Here is a 21,686-nt window from a genome sequence, read left to right as displayed (position 1 = left end):
CTCAAACACTGTTCTTGTTTTTTTCTTAATTTCTAATACTTTATTGTTATGTTTGCAAAACAAAAACCTTTTAAAAAGACTATATCCAGGTTTTTTTAATCAATCTCTAATGAGACATGTCCTTGTTTTCAACATAAATCAGATTATTCATATTGTAATTTGTAATATGCAGAAGATTAACCATTGTATAAGAGGCTTAAAAATTATCCAAATAAAATAGATCATCAATGACCAGAGGGTAATAATTGAATTATTAACTGAATAGTAAATTAAAGAATAAATATTAATTAAGGAAAAATTCTAAAAAAGTATGTTAATCCAAGGAGAAACAAGTATCAAATTATGTCATACTCAGGAACATAAAAAAAAAGGAAAAGAGACTTGCATATATTAGTTAATATCACAAGTGTTTCCAGTCCTGCCACTAAAAAATATTAGTGGATCTCACTTCACTAAAAAATCCAAAAGAAGGCTGAAGCAGGGACTGCATTCCATGCTGAGATCTGAAGTAACAGATGATCAAAATTAATACACATATGTCTATTAACACTGGGAAGAAATACTTCGCTTTAAATTTTACTCACCTGGCATCTGGTAGGAGTAGGGTGTTTGGCCTGGCTGTGGGGTGGAAAACCCTGGGCTGTAACTGAGGCACCCGCTCTGCAGAGGAGATTGGGTCTGCGAGAGCCCACTTTCCGTCTTGATGCCTGGCAACATTACACCCAAATCTGTATAAGAAATTAATTTTCAACTGATTCTTTAAAATATTTTGTTACAGTTGGGAAAACAAAAAGAGAAAGCAAAAAGACATTCCAGTCGGCATTGCTTTCAGTTGTAGGTAAAGTGGAGTAATAAGGGGTGAAATACCGTAAGTGGGTAAGCTGTAGGGCTGTCCTGTCTGTGAGTAGGCTGTGTAGACCGCTGGTTGCTGCATTCCTGAATACTGCGTTTGTCCGGCATAGGCAGACATTGTTTGAGCTGCTGGTGTAGAAAGAATGTGCGGATAGGGCCTAAATATCAGGAAAAATAGCATTACTGTGGCAACAAATACTTTGTATGTTGATTCAAGCAATAAAGTAAAGAAAAAGGTTTAAAGATGTCCAAAGGCAGTTCATTATACTGCCAACTGCTCCTCTTCTGGGATTTATTCCATCCCCCACTGAAATAAACTGAAAGACACTCTGTCCCACATTCCCCACGGCACGGTGAATATTTTATGCTGTCCCATCACTACAATTCAATTCTTAAGCTACTGTGTCCACCTTTGGGTGGGCTGTGCTGCTTCTGCATGTCTTTACACAGATTTAATATCTTTCAGCTGAGATCAGAACACTTCAATGAGAAAAGCCCCCACTTTTTTTAATCCAGTGGAGGGAAACTTGGACTAGAAGAGTAGAGGAAACACAGAGGTGAATGTTGAAACTAGTACATTATGTCATCTGTGTAGGATCTGCTTCAACAGACATGTAGCCTCTAGGTTCAATGGGAGATGGATCTTACCCATTGAGAGCAGCATAAAAAATACCGACATCAATACTGTGGTAACCAGATGGGCTTTAAATATTCGGAAAATATGGGCTAGGAAAATAGAATGGAAATAAAAATGGCCTTTTATTTATTAACACTGAGGTTTTATATAGAGATTGAATAAAATCAAGTTTAAAATTTTTGCCCTCCAGAGTTGAAAAAATATACAGAGAAACATTTTTCTTGGATTGTTTTGTAAGTCAAATAAGCCTTTATGGACCAGGAGTTGAATAAACACATTCTGCAGAATTACGCTAACTGAAACCTAGCCATTAAAAGCCATGACTAAATTTCAGATTCCAATTCTTAAATTTTTTTCTTTCTAATTAATTCAGTACAGTTGGCAGCATTTACTATCAGAAAAGGATTACTCATTAATTTAGATGCCAAAAAATTGTAACAGTAGATTGAAAATTCTATTAAACCTTGTAATGTATTTGGCCAAAAATACCTAATATAGTTTGCCAAAACCTGTTCAAAGTAGAACGATGGCTCTTACTTCAGGCACCTACTTTCTGTATTAATAAATTTTGGCTACAATCATAATATTGCAAATTTGTTAAAAATACTTGAAAGAGCCTAATAGGCTCTTGAATCTTTAGATTCAATGTTTTCTCTGTACCAAAGTCACACTGATAGCTGTATCAAATCAATGGAAACAAACAGATGGCATACTGGAATCAAGAACCTTTGTGCACAACACTGACCACAGGACAAGCAAATTAATATACTGCCAACTGCAGCAGTTGCATACATCTTTGGTGTTTCTTCTTAAAGTTCCCACTCCTGGATTATGTGATTGCCCAAGAGTCAATTTCCCCTCACCAAAAAAAAAAAAAAAAACCAAAAAAAAACCAAAAAAACAACAAAAAAAAAAAAAACGCGCATAGAAATTTTTCTATTTCTAAAACATCCGTTGGCTTAAAAATAATAAGATTAAAAGCTAATCCAATTTATTTGATTTTTAGATCTTATAATATCGGAGAGGGAAAAGGAAAGGGTGGCTCATGATTGTGGAATGTTTGGAAGCGTTTGGCAATGCTGGCCTTGGAAGGGTCAGGGACAGGGTTACTCCCCAGTATGCAACTTGTGCATGCAATTGTGATTTCTATATATAAACTGACTTCTCCAAAATATATCTGTATAGATTCCCTGTACATGCTGTTAATATGCTGATGCCTGAGAATGCAATAGTCTGATTATTTTACTTCTGTTGTGTGCTGATATTCAAGGGTGTTTCTTGTGCATCAATACTGCACAAAGCAGGATCTTACTCTGTAGACAAACGAGGAAAAAAAAGTTGGAGAGGGAGCCAGTACCGGAGCCAGTACCGTGGCTTAAGAATTTTCCTTTTTCTCTGTTTCTCCTGCTGAACACTTGTTTGCAACAAACCACAAAACTGCCCACAGCCAAGGTCTATGAAAGACTAGAAGAGGTGCAGACACTAACTTGGAGGGATATATCTGTGGAGAGTACTGGTGCGCTGATCTGGGACTGTAGCCACTACTTGTTATTACTGCAAAACAGAAAACAAGAGTACAGCAGTTAGAAACACCATGAGACCTACACAGCTACACAGTGTGAATTAAAGCAGCAACATTAACAGAGAAGCCTATTGAAATGGACAGCTTTTCAAGGAAGCAGATGCCACCAGAATCACAACATCTTAAAAAAATAATTTACAAACTTCCAAATATTTCACTGGTGCGCAGAACTCTTTAGCTAGCATGGGTCTGTCATGCTTTCTCAACTTGACTAACACATTTCTGTGTATATTGCAGAGGCATGTATTTCATACATCACCTGTGATCCACACAAACTGTTGATCTTTCAAATTTGCAAGTTGTATTAAAAAGAGTAGTTAAAAAGAATCTTGTGATTTAATATATTTCATGGTATTGAAGTAACATACACATATCTTTATAGTCTCACATTAACAAGAAGTTCAATTTTAATACTGGATAGAAAAAGCATGTTTTATAAGGTTGTGAGTAATTTTAGTTAGCTTAGGTGATGGAAGATACTGGATTGAGCACAAGAAAGCAACTACCATTCTTTATAAACAGGACACTTAGAATATGATTCCTAACAAGAGCATTTTTATTTTAAAGTATGCATAAACAGTCCTGTTCAGTAGCCATCCAAATTGTGTGTATATATACTATTCACAGCTGCATTCTCCAAGAAAGCTAACAGAACAATAGTCATAACCCATTAAAATTTCATCCAGAAGCAGTGCTCACACTGGATTAATTCCAAGTGTTTGGAAGTTTCCCTTTCCTTTAGCCATCTGTCTTGACTAAGACAGATGTATTCCAAATATATGTACTCTAAAGTGTTGAACCAATCCCTTCAGAGCAAATCCATACTGGGCAAACATACAGAGTGTCTTTATTAGGCCATCTGCTGTTCATTCACTTTTCAAAAGATTAAAGTAGTACACAATGAAGCACTGGAATTTCTTTAGTCTAATCAATCATAGTTGTACTTCAAAGTGTACCCTCTTCCTGAGTTATTCATAATGGTAGTAGAAATGAACATTCAGAATTTTATAAGTGACAAATAGGTTTAGGTTCCTAACTATTTTATGAAACATGATACATTTCTACATCCAGCCCTAATTAATGTCTCTCAGATCTATTGCTTTGAACACACACAGAACTTCATATTTTTAAAGATAGTTTAAATGTATTTAGAATGTGTAGGACTTAAAAGGAAAATACATAGAAGAAAAACAATTAACTTCTTAAAATGTGCAGTTAAGAATGCCTTGAAACTAGAGAATTGTATAATAACTTTTAAAAGATGTGCCATTAGATTTCATAAAAGAGTTGCTGTCTGAAAAGATGTTGAGGGTTTGCCTGTGATAGAAATCTGCTAAATTTCATTTTGTGTGGATACTGTTTTTGAGGGGTTTTTTGAGAATGCCTTTCTGTGATTTAGAGCAATCTGCTACATGTGCAGGCAGCCATTCCCAGAGTCAGACAAACCTATTGCTGTTCTATCAACGTAACTGGTTCATAGAGCCCTAAAGAATGCTCTTGGTTATTTAAGGGTTGATGAGTAATTAATCTTCCCTGTTGTAGCTCTGTGACCTTTCTAAAGACAAGCAATAGCAGCAGAGTGACCTTGGTGGTTCTCAGGGCAAGGAACTTTTGTGATCCATTATCGGCTTATCGGATCATTTTAGCCATACTGCTTCGCTTTTTGTCTGATCACTTGCTGGATGAGAGCTCAATCAATTAATAAATTTGGTTGAAACACATTTACTATGCCACTCCACCTTATGTAAACTACAAAAAAAAATAATTACTATTCATTTAAATCACTTGAGTTATCAAAATCTAATACTTTTCAGCAAAACCTGTCCTGCCTGCCTTTTTATTCTTTCAGCATATACCTTATTTTTAAAATTCAGATAAGAAAATAAAATACTTTTGGAATGTGTCTGGTTTTAAATTTCCTTGTTTTTACCTCCAGTTTTCCCTCATAATACTACCAGTTGTAAGCAAGAGAAAGAGGCAAGACTAAGACTAAAAAATCCATTCTTTTCACTGTTTCTCTGTAGCTTGTCAATGCAATTTGTCCTCTACATTTTAGACTGTGAGACGTTTGAGAAATATCACAGGGTGTAAGGCCTATCATAAGAGAACATTATGACTGTGTGGAGCCTGTGGACCACACCTGTATCTCACATATGAAACTGCTAAGTCTAAGGATAATGAAATTTTAGATACCTCCTAACATCTCTTCTCTGAGGACTGCTGGCAGTGGGGAAGATGGTGGAAGCAGGTTCCTGTGGGTTTTGTGGTACTTTATATAGCCATTGTATGAACAGAGATAAATGCTCTTTTGTGTTGCTTATGTTAAAAAAAAAATAAATTATTCTCTGAAAAACTCAAATATTCCTAAGACTTCACAACATTAAATTACCAGAGGAATGCCCTTCAGGGCAGGTATAAGACCCTTGATCTCTCCAGTCCCCATTAATGCTGTTTCACAGAGAGGGCAAGTGGACAGCCAGCTCTTACCAGTTACTCTCTTAGTTCAAATGGCCAAGGTGGTTGTGGAGGATTTAAGTGACCATTTACTGTTTTAATAACATGTTGGGATCAGTATATTAACATGGGCTGGAGTTTTATATATTTTCATTACAAATCTGGAAAATTCTGTGCAAAAAGGTCAGGTTAAAAGGACCTATGCAGAATCTCTATGTACAAGGGACCCAAATGTAGGTTAAACTGCAGTGACATTCCCTAACTTCACCTTCATAGCCTTCAGAAATTGTTTTCTATGTCTATAAACTGTATTCTATACGTGAGTGTAATAAATACTAAGTAAAATCTATGAGAACATGAAATAGCTCTCTCCACGCCACTAAAACGATAAAACAGTTCTCAAATTAATCCACTATTGTGAGCAATATATGCACAGTATTACAGTACAGCAGCTGCTGTACTGTGCATGAAATTTACAGTGCATGAAAATCTCAGTTAAGGGCTGTGCACCTCTCCCAGTTTTGTGAATGCCCACCCCAGTAGGAGTGTGCTGCAGAATCAGAGCTGCAAACTGAGGACACTAATTACCAGCTGCTCCTCTTTGAAGAAGAAGGAGGAGGAAGGGGGTGCACGATGTGACTCCTCACCTGGCTAACCCGTGCCCAGAGGCACAGATTGTCCCAAGGACATCTCTCCAGCACAGGGGAACCAGGGCCCTGAGCATGAGATGCAACACATGGGCTACGGCCTTGGCGATCCCAGGAGAACTGCCACTCCAAATTCAAGATATCTATGTGCTTTATCTTTTCAATCAACCATTCACAGAATCAGGAATCAGTTTGCTGTGAAGTCTAATCTGTCTCTCCTGCCCTATACCTGACACAATCTGTTTGGCCATCACTTAGAGCTGGTCATTAGGGACACAGATGACTGCTTGACACCCCATATGGCTTGTTGAGCCTTCTGCTCAGTTCCAGGACAGGTCATGTGTTTTGACTGCCTTTGGAGCAGAGAAATCAATTTTGATGGGTAGAGTGTTTGAAGGAGAGGATTTCTGTCAGACTCTCAAATGCATCTCACCACCAGGAGTTCTTTTTTCACCCATGTCTCATTTCATAAAATACAGAGAAGTGCTGGCATCATGACTTTGCCGTAGTTGGGAGTAACACATGTATGTCCCTCATTTTCAGGAAAAAACAAACTGTTCAGTGTTGGGTTTTGCTATGCATTTTTTTAGTCACAGGTGGCTCATTTGAAACAACATCTGTCTACTAGTCAGCAGTTACTGGTTTTGGCAACCCATTAAACTTCCAAACTAACCAGTTAGGCTAAAAACTCAGAAAAATCCTGGTTTTGCTGAGTTTTTACCACTTTTTAGCACTTCTCTCATAAGATTAGAGGAAAAAAAAATGTCTGATTTTGGAGTACAAGTAAAAGGCAAATGAAAAGTAACATATTCAATCTTTATGAAAGGCTGAGTGCATTATCAGGGCAGCTCTGCGTCTCACTCTGATGATGAAGACTGCACGTCACCCAGACAGGCAGACTATTGATTTCCCACTGAGAATGACTGTACTCATTTAATGCTTGAGTTTGTGCACTAAACTGAGAATCAGGTTCGTATTTCTTTTGAGTACGCAGGTGGCTAACAGGCAAAAAAGGATTATGCAAGGCTCAAATTCCTGCTCTTTTTTTAAACTTTTTTTTTTTTTTTTTGAGGCACCAACTTTCCAAACATCCAAAGAGAGGAGAACTCAAGACTTTTGAAGTCAGTGGAAGCTGATGGTTGTGTGGCACCTGGGGAAATCAAGCTGTTACTTAGTTATCTAAACCTGAGCTGAATGCTTCAATTCTTGGCACTCCAATATTGCCTTATCCATAGAATAAAACTCAGCTGCCTTAAATATATGGCAGAAGCTGATAAAACTTCACCAACAGTGAAAAAATAATATATAGAGTTGGATATTTTATGATTTGTCATCATTACTAATAAAATTTTAACATTGAGTGAAAACAGAGTGAAAAAGAAAAGCTAAATTTTAGCCCAGACTATTTAATTTTTATGTAACTTTTTAGCCTTTAAGCTGAGGTTGCTCTCAGTATAATTATAATGAGGACAATGAAAATTAAAATGAGGGCATTTTTCTAATCAGAAATAGTAAACACTTTAAAACTCACAAAATACATTTTCTTCAGGCACTAAATAAGTTATAAATACTTTTCTGAATAATTAACTTTTGGGTTTAACTGATGGGTACAAGACAATTCCTGATTAAAATCTGATTAAAAAATAATTAATTACACAGAAACATTGTGATTTCCAAAATATACAGTAGCATCAGTGTGGAGTGGTGATTCATGGCTTTGGTGTTTCCTTTCTATCAGGCCATTACCATATTTACAGATGCAAAATTTATTCTCCCTCTTCTCCTTTTTAATATTATTGTTAGCAAGATTCAACTTAATCATTAGAAGGCTGATTATCCATACTTTTCCACAGTTCATCACATTTTAATAATTTCTAGAGATCTACTTAAACCACTGTTTGCTTGAATTTTTTGAGAAGTAATTGAAGCCTATGATTATTTAAAGTAAAGCCATTTTCTTGGAAAAAAAGTTGCTCATCCCAGTGGAAAGAGACTAACACAGCAATCTGATCAGTGTTTAAACTAGCACACTGCTAATAGGAGTAAAAGGATTAGCACTGAGGTATAAACCTTAAGATCTGAAACTGTTCAAATTAGCGTGGCGGTTACAAACAAATCCCTTTTTTTTCCTAATATCATACAAGACACACTGAGAAAACAGATCTCCAGTAATAATAAAAGATCTACCATAATAACAGTATTATTTTGAGACTTTTGTAAATAGCAGTTGTCTTAGGCATCACTATTAGGCATTCTTTAAGATGACACCTCACATAAATTGCTGAGTTGCATTTACAAAAATAAAATAGCTATTATTATTTCTACTATTATTATTACCATTATTATTAGGTATAAAATACTATAATTTTTTATACTAGCTTTGTGAAGATTGCTTCCATGCAGATATTCATTAGTGATGGTTATTAAATGCTGCATTAATGTGCATCTAACAAAATGTCATTTTATTATGGCTTTACCTGACCCAGTAAAAGTGTCAAGCGCTGCATCTCCAGTTGTTGTTGCTGTTTCACTGTTGTTCATGGGTTCTGTTTTGACTGCAAGAAGAGACACTACATAGAAGAATAAGTAGACATGAGATTTTACTTCTAGATTTGTATCGGAGTCCTCATGCCAGTCTCACTAGTGGTAGTCCAGCTCAAAAAAGCACACGTGCAACAGCTTCAACTTTGGTTCTATCACCATAGTGAGACAATCTACAGGAATCTGACAGGAATGCCCATTTATCTACACAGTTCTGTATCTGTGCATTCATCCAGCTACTGGTTTTAGCAAGTAGAATGTCTTCTGGGGAGATTTCAACATAAATCTAATTGATTCTAACAATACCCTAAGAGTAGCATAGAGGAAGGAAACATGAGCTGTCAAGGGATGTAACACATAACAAAAATAGTTTTGCCTGACAACTAAAACAATTATATATATAACGAACAATTATGGTTTCATACTAATACAGAAGCAAATTATTTTCACAGTGCCAGCATGTTGCCTTTCTCTTTCCACTTTTACAGAGTCTGTGGAAGTCTTTTTGAGCTAGGTCACCCACAAGCAATTTTTCATAACTGAAGAGAGAAGTTTGAAAGAAAAAAAGCCAAGGAACTAGAGTAGGACACAGATGACAGCCATGACAAGTCAGCTTCTTAATCAATCAAAGGTTAACAAACAGTTTGGTCTAGTCTGAACTCAAATATATTCCTTAGGGATCATCATGCAGTCTTACCAACCAAGCTGTAACTGAAAGCACAAAAAGCACCACAGAGGCAATACAGATTTTTGTAATTAAGCATGTTACTTGGACAGAACATTTGGCATGGACTTTTGTAATAGAATTTGGGAACCACCCAACCATCCAGTTGATGTGGTAAGAAACAGCAATAGATTATACGCTGCAGGTCCTATTAGCTGTCTGACTGGCAAATAGGGAAACCTCAAAATATTAACACAATTTCTTCACAAAGGTCAGTTAGAGTTGGGCATGGACATTCATCACATGCTTATGGATATCACAGGTTGGTGCCCAGGGCCACAGAGTGAAGAGGCAATGAAGACCTGCACAAGCAACTACCACAGTTGCATGCCAGGTATCCAAATTCCAAGGGCACTGGGATTTGTGAAGAAGCCTTTGCTGTGACAGCCAGCCTGACAGAGCCCCCCAGCAGGCCTAACATATGCCAAGGAAAAGCATTCTCTGCCAGCTGGTTACCTGACGCCTCTGAGAGGCCTCAGCTAAGCTGACCAAAGCTCTCATCTGTCAACATCACTGCGTCCACATTTGACTGCACTGGCAACAGCAAGGGAAAGGGGGGAATTTCATGTTCTGAGCTGGCAATGTATTTAAAAACTGTGGCACAGATTCAAATCACCTAAATCAAGTGTATAAAAGGTGCCTACTAATCTCCCTTTATGTTTAGCTGAGACAGAGAGGTACTTCCAGAGGCTGATTCAGTCCAAGTACGGCCTGAGCTGCCCCCAAGCTCACCAACCCTCATACAGCCTGCAGAGGAAAAGGGAGTGCATGAGATAAAGAAAGGATTTCGTTTTCTCATGGGAAAAATGTCCAGAACTACACCTACAGACCCATTCTGCTGTTCTGCCCTGTGTCTGTAAGCACCGTGAGTTGCTCATTAGAAATTGCACAGCTACCAGCAAAGCTGCCTGTGACCAGCCCTGTGTGAGCTACCTCTCCTACAAAATCACAGCCCATTTCCAGCCACACTGCCTAATGGAGCTTACTTCAGGAAGTCACATGGAATGCTGCTGACATCTACAACTGTACAAGTGACCTATGCTGAAGTCAGAGCTACACCTGTTTGGATCAAGCAGGAGAAATTGGGATGCATTTGTCTCTGTGAGTGGTAGAGTTCCCTGCAGCATTACTGGTGCACCAGTGCCAAACAAACCAAGTAATACCTTCTGGTTTCAGTTATACAGTTGTATCTGTCCATCTACTGTCTGAGATTAAAAACTTTTGAATGTGTGTCTTTTGAATGTAAACTTCCTTTCATTATTATTTCTCTTTCATAAAACTAACATGTCCAAATAGTCTCCCTTCAAGCAGAACGATATTAATTCAATATGGAATCATTAGGGAAGAATTTTAGCCACATTTTTTCAAGCAGTCATGCACTCCTCATTTTGCTAGCTATTTTCTTAAAAAAAAAAAAATCCTGAAGAGCAATAGAGTAATCAGTCCTTCCCATTTCTATAATTATTTCAGAAAGATGTAATTTTAAAGGTACTTTTAGCACTTTTTAAAAGTACTTTTTAGTACTTTTATCTCTTTCTGCTCAAGAAGGTATTTCACTATTGTCCATAGTGAGCTACAAATGTTCAGTATTGCATCCAAGAAGACAGTATGTGTTTAACTGTTATATTTAACAAAAACTTCAGTCATGAATTGAAATGTTTGCTTTAGAATTGTGTCTAGTTCTGGTTAATGCCAGCTGCACTGCCCTGCCATCAGCATGAATAGACACCATCTTTTTTCTTTCCCTGTCAAGCAAATGATCTAAAACAAAAGAAACTCTCTCCTGTACTTAACTTGAGGAGAAACATTATATTGGCACTGAGTTTTATTGGAAAATACCTATAGAAATTGTTTTTATATGTGCTTGACTTTAAACAGTTCTACTTTTTTGCATCCAGATTTCATGCCAGTAAGGAATTAATCAAGGTCCTTCCTCTGTGTAGCTGGAGATTTTTACTATTACCTATTTTTCTTTATGCTGTATGCCATTAAACAAAGAAGGGAGAAAGCACAAAGCTAATTACGGAAAACCAAAATATTCTAACATCAGTTTAAGAGAACTAATTTCTTTGTTTGTTTAATGTATTGAAAGAGTGAAAATAAAATGAAAAGCAACCTCTAACTGGAAATGCATTTGAATGCAGCTAGCAGTGAAGACAGCCTGTGTTCTCCTTTCTGATGGGATAGAGGTGCTGGGGCACATGGTGTACAAGGAGACCCAAGAAACTGGGCTTGTTCTGCCCTAGGAAGAGGAGGATGAGGGGAGAGCTAATTGCTGCCTGCAGCTATCTAATGGGAAGGTGAAAAGATGACAAAGAACAAAGGCACACTCACCTCAAAAGGTGCCCTGGGAAACAACACATGGGAACAGATACAAGCTGCACTAAGGGAAAAATCCAATTAGATGTAGCAGGAAAATTCAATGCTGCCTTGAGCGACATGATCTAACAGTGATGTTGGCTCTGCTCTGAGCTGTTCTTGGCCCAAATGACCTCCAGGGATCTTGTCCTAACTTCATTACTTTAAGGCTAACTCAGAATACAGCTCCCAACAAGCAACAGCTTCTACAATAGACCTCGATGAAAGGACTTAGCAGATCAAAATAACTGCTGTTCTGCTGACCACTTTTTTATTTTCTCTAAAGCATTCCTCTATGTTAAGGACTGAAAATGAATGCAGAGTTTTAGGGGGAAGAGGTGCTAATACTATGCGTGAAGGAGGGCAAGCAAATGCAACAGAAGTTACAGCAAACAAATCTGATGTTAAAAGCTCATGTAACACAATAAACCACACAGCTTGTCATAGGAATGATTTTCTTCTTTCTTTTAGTAAGCCTTAAGAATTTTCCTTGGAATATACTCAGTAAGAAGCACAATTCTAAATATTCTACTGCCTATGGAAAATCAGATTTAATACAAGTAACACATTGTATTTCCTCACTACTAATAATTAGTACTTAAATTGTTATCTTCCACATTTACCTGAACATGCTGAACAGTTAAAAGAGGTGACAGCCCAAGTTATCTCAGTCTTCCTTAAACTTAAAATCTTGTAATTGAGCAGGACCGTTCACATTGAACAACTTATTCTAGTGCAAACGATCTTTTGTGTTCAAGTCAACTTTGTTTTCTAGTAAATTTTCTTTGCACATATGTTTTACAAATGGAAGGTGATTCTGAGGGATTTTTTTAAAAGGACAAGTTTTTGAAATCTTCTTAACTTTAGTCTTAAACCTTCACAACTTAAGCACCTTTGTCATGACTTGTAGAGAAACATGGTGATCCATGTTTACATCTATGATTATTCCCACATGTACTGCAATGATGTCACATATACAGTTATTATTAATGCTTACAACTTATGACAATTAATAATACATGTCAGGAAACTCATAAATGAAAACAACATCTTGGAAAAATTGACCAAAATTTTGTAAAGTGGCAAGTTACATGTGGCAGCACATTAGACAAAAGCTTTGATTAATAATGAAAGTCTTAGTAGGAGTAAGGACAATACTGTAAACCTTGACTTGTGCTCAGGTAATCATGCAATGCTCTACTTAAAAACAAAAGAAAAGCAAATGGGCATTCTGTGAAAATTCCATCAGTCTTATTTCCACCAATGCTGACTACTGGCAATTCTCAGCAATGCTGAACACCATGAGACAATCCCAGTCACTCAGATCATGTAGACAGCTAAGCTAATTATAAGGAGGTTAAATTCTCGTTGCTCATCAAACGACTTTCAAAGCATTGTAAGATAACTGCTTGTTGCAACTTCCTAACAGTTTTCTGGCTGTGGGAAAAGCCTTTGAGAAAGGGTAGAAAAAAATTCTTGGGGTGAAAACATTCAAACTGCATAAGAAAAGACCGGAGCAAATGGAGAGAGATGTCACACATCAGTCAGGGAGACACACCACACACGCATGCACTGTACCAGGGTCTCTCATACTTGTTGCAGAGGAGGGAGTACTGCAACTCAGCAACCAGTCTGCAGTATTTAACACAGTCATGTTGTCTCCTGAGAACAGGAATGGTACAACAGTTCATTCTCCCAATGTCTGTTCAGTGTAAATGAATAGTCTTCAAGGCAAAACAGTGTTTTGGCACTTTAAGTCAAGACTTTTAATAGAATTGTATTGGTTTTATGGATATTATTTTAACTAGTTTATTTATGCACATTGTATAATACAGAGGCATCCAGTTACTAGTGTTCTTCAATAGCATGCTTGAAGTTTTCTCTTCTCTTTATGCTGGAATAAGGATTCTGTTTAAAAATAGGTTCAGCCCTTCTTTGCAGAGCTCAGTTACCTCCCCAGGCACATTCACTTGTTATTGACATTGACAGACTTTTATTTAAATAGAATAAGTTAATAAAATGTAAGTGAATTTTCCTTGTGGCCAGAAAGAACAAACAAAAAAATTTTCTTAGTGCCAACTGTTAAAATAGACAGTAATGCATAAACTCTAAAGAAGGAACTCTAGTTTGACTCATATCCATGGTGTCACTTTCATGGACTGCACTTCAGAATGTGGCACACTGCTGTGGTAGAATTGGTTATCTGAAAGCATTGGAATATCTGTGTTGTAGTTGTATGGCAGTGCTACAGTATCACCTACAGCAGTAATGACCAGTTACTGCTGAGGAAAATCTAACAATCTCTTTATTACCAACTTTCATTACCTCCCGAGGAATGGAATTCATCAGCAAAAAAAAAGAAAAGAAAGAAAAAAGAAATTACCTAAGTCTAATTTTGATTAGACTTAGGCAATTGATTAGATCTCATTAATCTAATTTGATTAGATTTAGACATCTAATATCTAATTTTGATGCACTTCTCTTGATAGTAACTTTAATTTAACATAAATACATGTAACTCAGGGTATTATTATTACCCATCAAGGATGCATGACACAATAAATACAATTAATTTTATAAATTACCAGCAGGTATAAGCAAACACTTAACACTGTGTTCAAACCAACCATTTAAAAAATTCTCCTTATTTAATCTTTGCACCTTATTTCAGTTCTGCCTCTTATCGCATTTGGTGCAAATCAAAGAAGTGATGTTGGAATTAGAAATTTACACTTGTACAACTGACAATTTTTCATCATTCTTGCTGGATTTATAAACAGGTATATGGCTATTCTTGAAATTATGGTTAAAAATGACTATGACTAAAAACTAGCCAAAACTTTCTGTGTGCCAGCTGTGACTTATACTTACCTCCTGTTCCATTTGTTGTGACTGATGTGCTACTGAGATTTGATTTATCCAGTTTGGAACTACCCGATGCATCACTACTTCCAACAAGATTATGAGGACTGGCTAGATCCTGCATTTCCATAGACCTATTAAAAAACAAGGTGACAGTATTAATGTGATAGTATCCAAAATAATCTACTTTTTCTATAATGCCATTTATTTATTTAATTAATATGGAGAGTTTGCAGTGCATCCAGATTAACAAATCAGTGCATGTTCCTCTGACATTTTTGCTTTTTACCAAACCTGGGAAAGTAGATAACAGCAGCAATGCCACTATTTCCCATTTGTCCTTTAGATATTATGAGGTGACACAGTCTTATGAAACTGCCACTGAAACACACCACAGAGTTTGTGCATAAGAAAACCAGAACAGGAACTTCTGCCTCTCATTATCTGTATTCCAACCACCAGCAGTTACTGCATTCACACTAAATTACAGGAACAGCCCATACGAGTGAATGAACGGAATTTTCATGTACATCTGGCAACTTCTTCACTCCTACAGATGTGTATATTCTTCTTGGATCTCTTGATACTTGTTTTCTTCTGTGCAATTTCTGGGAAGGTTGCAACATTTCAAGTGGATTTAGGCTGCAATGAATTCTAGCCTCGCAGTTACAGTGGGGGGCCTGAGATGGCTGTAAGCAGTGACAACACATCTGCCTTTCGCAGACAAAGACAGAGCAGACAAGGAACATTTCTTGTTAGACCGGTAACTGCAATCCAATTTGCAGTCAGTACTCGCCTACTCCTTGCTTCATTTATATATTAATTACACAGATTTTTTTTTTCCCCCAGAGAAACAATTTTGCTATAGATAAGGAAAGTTGTCAGCCCACATGTAACAAGAGAATGATGTACCATATGTATACTCTAAAGGCCAACAGGTTGACTTACAGAGGATGTAAAAGCCCTATTGCAGAAGGCTGAGATGGGGAGGAAAAAGATGAACAGTGGCAATAGTTTAATTACAACAACAGCTCCCAGCTATTCATATTCTGACCAGGACAATCAATAGCAAATCGTTAAGGGCAACACCCAACATTTTAAGAATTTAGTTACAAGTTCATTTTTCAACTGCCTATCTTCTGTGTCCCACATATCATCCTCTGTGGAAAAACAAACGAAACCCCCCTACCTTTCCATCAAATATGGGTTTGCTGGCTGAATCTGGATTCTTTCCCCTCCAGAAAATGAAATTATCTTGCTTTTGTACTTGTAATTCTGCTGATCTCCTGGATGATTTAATCCCTCACATTACATTAATTTAACCCAAGACAGAGATTCAGAGCTTTCATGTCTTGAATATATTTGAGAAAATGTAGGAAATACTATATCTCAACTGGGAAAACAAATAGAAGCTTTACCCAAAGCCACATGAAACAGAGTCCCATTTACTCAAGTAAATGTCTGAGTCAACCATGAGATGCACTGGTTAAACCACTGGCAGGATAGCCTGCCCAGCAGTGCTCTGGATGAGCAGGAAAAAAACGGCATTGCTGCAGGCCATGCATCAGCAGGTAAGAATTTTACAGCCATATTCAAGGAAATGCAAAGGCATAAACTGAGATTTGAACTGCATTGAACCAAATTTGTTCATCTAATTGTATATGCATTTCTACATACCTGTCAGCAGTGCATTATATTTATTGCCTACTGGAAATGTGATCAGATTTAGATGAAGTGAACTCAGGTTGTTTACAAGTCTGCCAGGTTTTGTTTAGCAGTTTCTGTACAAGTATAGCTGCTAAAGGTTAAAAAAAGTCTTTGGGTTTCCATCTTGTATGTATTTAAGGGAGCAGAAGAATGCTACACAAAATAAACAATGTGTGTTTCACTGCATATACAGTGTAATGCTCCCCACGTGTTCACTTGGCAGTTTTAAATATCATGATTTCCTGCTGAAGTATGATCAGCAGACAGATACCTAATGGGCAGTTCCAGCTTAGAAAGTTCACACGTGTTTTTTTCCCATGGTTTGCATAAAAGTTACAACAACTTCTTTTCAGCCAGGCATATATCTTTGCCACAGATGCAAATACTTCAGCAGCATTTTAGAAGCAAAATCACTGGTTCACCTACACAGTCTTTGAAAGAAGTATCCATTTTAAGCACTTTTCACAGTCAAATGTATCAGATTTTCTTAATCAAATCAGATCATTTTTTAAATCAGAAAACTAGGTCCACTATCATTTTTTTGGTAAAGAATATAAGCAATCAAATTTTGTAAAATGAATACTTTTTGTTCCAAACAAGCATAAAAGCTTCTGTGCAGTTTTGTATTTATAGAAGTATTTTTAGTGCCCTAATTTATTTTTTGGAACAAATTACATCCCATCCACAGACATGGCAAGTTAATTAACTAAAAGTATTTTTAAAGAAGTGCCTTCACAAATAGGCATTTTTTCTGCAGGAGTAAAAGACATCTTGTCCTTACTGGTAGTCTATTAGGAATAAAAAGGATATCCAAACCAATAAAAGTTTCACAAAACCATGTGTATACATTGTATTATCCTGGGTGCTTCATCCTGTGTGAACAAGTACAGGGATTACTTTAATATATCCCTATGTGATTTATTTACAGAAGTGCACATGTTGCCTTCTGTGTAACACATACAATTCAATTCACTTTTTTGGATGCATTTAGTTTACATTTAGCCTAAAAATTTCTGTGGAAGATGTAACAGACTTAGTAAAATCTTATCTTCGAGTGAATGGAGGATTCAGGAAAAATGCTTAGTAAAATGGACAAAATAACTTCAACATCTTGAATTCATTTTGTCAGACTAAATGTTTATCAGAGTCCTGCTTTCACTGACTTAATCAGAAGCAGGTTCAGGTTCAGTATGTGCTTTCCTGCACTAAAAAAAATGTTTAAAAGAAATCTCTGAAGGATTAATTAATACTTCTAAGTTTATGCAGCTATTTATTAAAGACTGCTTTCTAGTAAATGCAGAGGAATCCAATTTAGGTGGAATAAAGTTTATTGTTAAAGGTGCTTATAAATTACACTGTACAATTTTACTTTACATATTTTGTTTCTCTGCCAGTCACATAACTGAGCTTTAGTTTTCCCCCTCCTGCAATGTCTCAAACTGCTTTTTAGAATAATTAAGTAAAATTCTACATTGTATAAAAATATACATTTTGTCAATAAATGGATTGGATAAGAATAAACTTGAATTATCTCTTGACTGTTTGAAGAAGGTTTGCATAATTCCCAGCTTCTGAGCAAAAACCTGAAACCTGCCAAGACATATTTGTCTTATATTCTACTTTGGCTGTGCTTAAAGTCTTTGAAAGTTGGTATTTGCACATGCTTAGTGCATCATTTCAGAGGCTTATTGGAAAAGTCTCTAAAACATCCCCCTTCACAGAACAGTCTCCCAGATCTCAGTGGGCTTTAACTCCAACCTGTAGACAGCCCTACCCAACTGAAGAAGGTTTGAATTAAAAAATATATCTGTGTTGGGATTCTGGACCTTCCCCATTACAGCATGTTCTGTTCCCCAGCTTGAAGTTACATCTCTTCAAGGTTTAGCCTATGCTCAGAAGTGAATTAAGGAACAGCCTCTAAAGAGACAAATTCCACCCTCTTCTGTCCCATCTTTGCAAGTGTGGATGAATAGAACTTGTGCCCCACCCCAGACCACCAGAGTGCACAGCCCAGCATCATAACCCAGCCTTGCACCAGAAGCTGTAAGTAGGACTAATTATGATTGCCCCATCTGACAACTGCAGCTCTTTGATTCTGTATAGCTTTCACTTGTGTTGTTTTAAAGTCAAAAAGCCCAAACCTTGCTTCTACAGTTGTCTTTAAAATGCCTCTTTTTTCCCTCCCTTCATAACAATCACATATTCATTTGTGCACTGCTTTTCTTCAGCAGACTAAAATTTATTTTCATAAAATCTGGGTTGCTATAACTATGTTATACATCTGCATTTCCTGTTTAACTATTATTAAGATGGACTAAGAGCTGAGCTCCTTCCACAGCTTGTAACTCCATTGATTATTTATTAATTCTACAAGTAGAACATATTTACTTAATTTTCCTGAAAGAGATGATGTTTAAAAATGTAAACTTTTTGCTTCATAAGCCAGTTCAAACTTTTTTACCAACAAGATCAAAAGTATGAAATAATTTATCAAAGGTTTATAAAAGAATAAATATTCTAACATGAAAACAAAGTACTTCAAATTCCAGCCTAACCAGAACGTTTTACAAATACCATTTCCTTTGTGCAGATTTTGAAGCAAATCCAAATTACAGGAGAACTGAAAGAAGAAATAGATGGAGGCTATTTAACATTGAATAATTTAATTTAGTTTGTAAATAATCATACAATTTTTTTAAAGTATTTAAAATTCTTTGATAGGAAATTTGCCACATGCATTTCTTTAGCAGAATCTCATGAAACTTCACTGAGGCAAATATGCATATTATTATTATTATTACTATTATTGTTAGGTTAGTTTCACTCCTGTTTTTCTAGTATCCCTCCTGTTGTAACACCAATTCTAAAACACTCCATACTTTCTCACAGAAACATGGAGTCTTGTCCATTTAAGTTATCAGCTACCCTGGAGGTTCTAAAATTAAGCAAACTTTCCCTTTATTTCAAATTAACTTTTAGTGCAGTAGGAAGGTTGGATAACAGAACTGCTCCAACTTGGCTAAATCTGTTTCCTACTGGTATCAGCTCAACTCTCAGATCAACTACACTGTTTTGAAGACAAGTGGATTTTTTTTTTTTTTCCATTTCACACATAGATTTTTTTAGGCAAATTTTTTAGCTATGTTCTGAACAGGACAAGTGAGCTCACCTCTCTTTCATATACAGTCTGAACTAGCTCTACAATCCTTCATTCTGACAAAAACAATCAAAATGGATGCACATACACAGATGTTATTTGTCCAATTACATAAAATCTGCAATAAAGTTTAAAACAATCAGTAATTTAGGTAACACTACAATTACAAAGCCTTTTTTTTTCTAGTGTTTTGGAGTTTTGTTTTTGAATTTGTTTGGTTTTTTAAGTTACATTCATAGACCAGATATTTTTCATGTTTGCTTGCACCTACAATAACTGTAAAAATGCTATTAAAAAGAAGTTACAACAACCCTTCAAAGGCCACAATGGGCAATAAGAAAGAGGGTGAAGAGAGAGAGATTCTGGATGATGGACAGTTTCCAGGGAATATACTGTTGTATACAAATTCATGTACACTAACACGTAGATACATCCAATCTTACAATAATTCTTTGCTACTCAATATACACAAAACCACTTGTTTAAATGTATACGCAACAAAAAATTTCCCAACACCTTTCCATGGAAGATCTCCACCAATAGTACAACAAAACACACAACCAAAAAAACCTCCTCAAATGAGTAACATTTCCAATAATTTTATCAATCCCAAAATACAAGTTAATATTTTCTTTTCCAGGTGCTTTTACACTATTTATGGCAGCCTTTGTCATTTTTTTGTTACTGTAAAAGGTAAGGAAGGAAGAGCACAACTAATGAAATAAATTTGTTCCACTGAGACAACTACCCCTCTTGTTTTCCCTGGCTCATCAAGCCCACCTATAGATCTTCCTAAGCTTAGTAGACGGCCAAAATAGCAGAACTTTTGCTATTCTAGGCACAATATCGCAAAAGCTGCTCCTCCAACACACAAGTTCTGGAAGCTTGCCGGATTTAAAAACAAATAATAGTACTGGACACTAGCAAGACCTCCTTCCCTCTCTCCTTGAGGCCTCCTTTCTTAACTTGTAAAGCAATACAATGCTAAGAAGCAGTAAAATTGTGTAATTTTATATTGAAAAAACTAGTAAATGCTCCTCAGAGTTTTATTTTATAACTTTTTTTTTTTTTTTTTAGCAATACAGAAAACAAGTGCAAAGCTTAGGTACTGCTTAGGTAATTCTTTGGGGCATGAAAGGGCACAAATTGTGATTGTATCTCAGTTTTGCTTTCCTGCCTGTTGTTCTTCACCTGGCTATTCAAGCCTGATACCAGGAGAAAAACCTCTCATGCAGACAGTATTACTTTACAGGAGCTGTCTGACAGGCAGGCAGTGTCAGTGCCTGGGATGTACTTGATGCAGAGGGCTCAGCTGAGAAAGTGGGCGAGCAGGTTTGATGACAAAGGCCGGCATTGTAGCTTGCCTCCATACACCATTCACAGCTAGAGAAAAAGACATTTCTTTTAACAGCACTGCAGCATCTTCCCCACCCCCACTTCCCATTTCCCCAGTTAAGCTTTTGTTATCACCCTCCCTTTTTTGACCCTGTGCCATCTTGAGATTCTCTGCACTTCCTAACAATTAGGTGTCAGATAGTTTTTGTCTTTATTAAATCTATGATTCTCTTTTTTCTCACTGCAGGAACAACTATCAAAGGTTGAAGATTTTATTAATCTAGTATATGGCTATTGCTTTAGTAATAAGCTGATATTATTTTTTTTACTGGAAAGGATATATGTATTTGTTCTTTGTGACTCTACTGAGAAGATATGACTAAGAACTTTGAAAGATAATTGCTTAAAAATTCAAGTTTATTTTTGTCAGAAAAAATATTTTCTGGTATTTTCTTCTTGTGTCTCAAAGTGAGAAGTTTAGCTTTGCTCTTATGATTATTAAACACACCAATGAATCTGGACGGCTTGGACTGTTGTGCCACATAATTGCTGAAAACTATTATTTTCTTAGAAGTCAGTAACTGCATGGCTCCCCTTATTTCTGATTGACTGAGACATTTTATTTCAGTTTAATGTCATTTAATGTGGTTTCCAGAAAACCACAGAAAACTGTCTATTCTACTGCAGTTCAGTCGGCCACAAATCCACATTACAATAATTTTTCACTGCTTTCTGACTTTTATTGGGAATGAATGTTATTTCCCTGTCATTATTAAAAGACTAGCTAAAATTAGTTTGGATTTCCACACTTTTGGATAAAACATAGAACA

General features: G+C 36.4%; 1 protein-coding gene across 28 annotated transcripts in view; it reads right to left on the bottom strand.

Moving 5' to 3' along the window:
- EYA4 (EYA transcriptional coactivator and phosphatase 4) overlaps positions 1 to 21,686 on the bottom strand; it is a 143,036-nt gene that overhangs the window by 33,488 nt on the left and 87,862 nt on the right. For 21 of the 28 annotated variants that reach the window (XM_085575195.1, XM_085575194.1, XM_085575211.1 and 18 more), the window contains 6 exons: positions 14,667 to 14,791; positions 13,374 to 13,457; positions 8,650 to 8,742; positions 2,977 to 3,043; positions 868 to 1,010; positions 585 to 728 (listed from right to left, as the gene is read on the bottom strand). In XM_085575195.1, the coding sequence (XP_085431321.1) occupies positions 585 to 728; positions 868 to 1,010; positions 2,977 to 3,043; positions 8,650 to 8,742; positions 13,374 to 13,457; positions 14,667 to 14,791 (656 nt within the window). The remainder of the gene's footprint in view (positions 1 to 584; positions 729 to 867; positions 1,011 to 2,976; positions 3,044 to 8,649; positions 8,743 to 13,373; positions 13,458 to 14,666; positions 14,792 to 21,686) is intronic. The other 7 variants (XM_085575224.1, XM_085575204.1, XM_085575209.1 and 4 more) reach the window with 5 other exon arrangements.

Source organism: Lonchura striata, chromosome 3, assembly GCF_050655825.1.
Source record: "Lonchura striata isolate lonStrDom1 chromosome 3, ASM5065582v1, whole genome shotgun sequence".
NCBI lineage: Eukaryota > Metazoa > Chordata > Aves > Passeriformes > Estrildidae > Lonchura > Lonchura striata.
The sequence above is the reverse complement of the archived record's forward strand: the minus strand, read 5'-3'. Positions and strand labels throughout refer to the sequence as shown.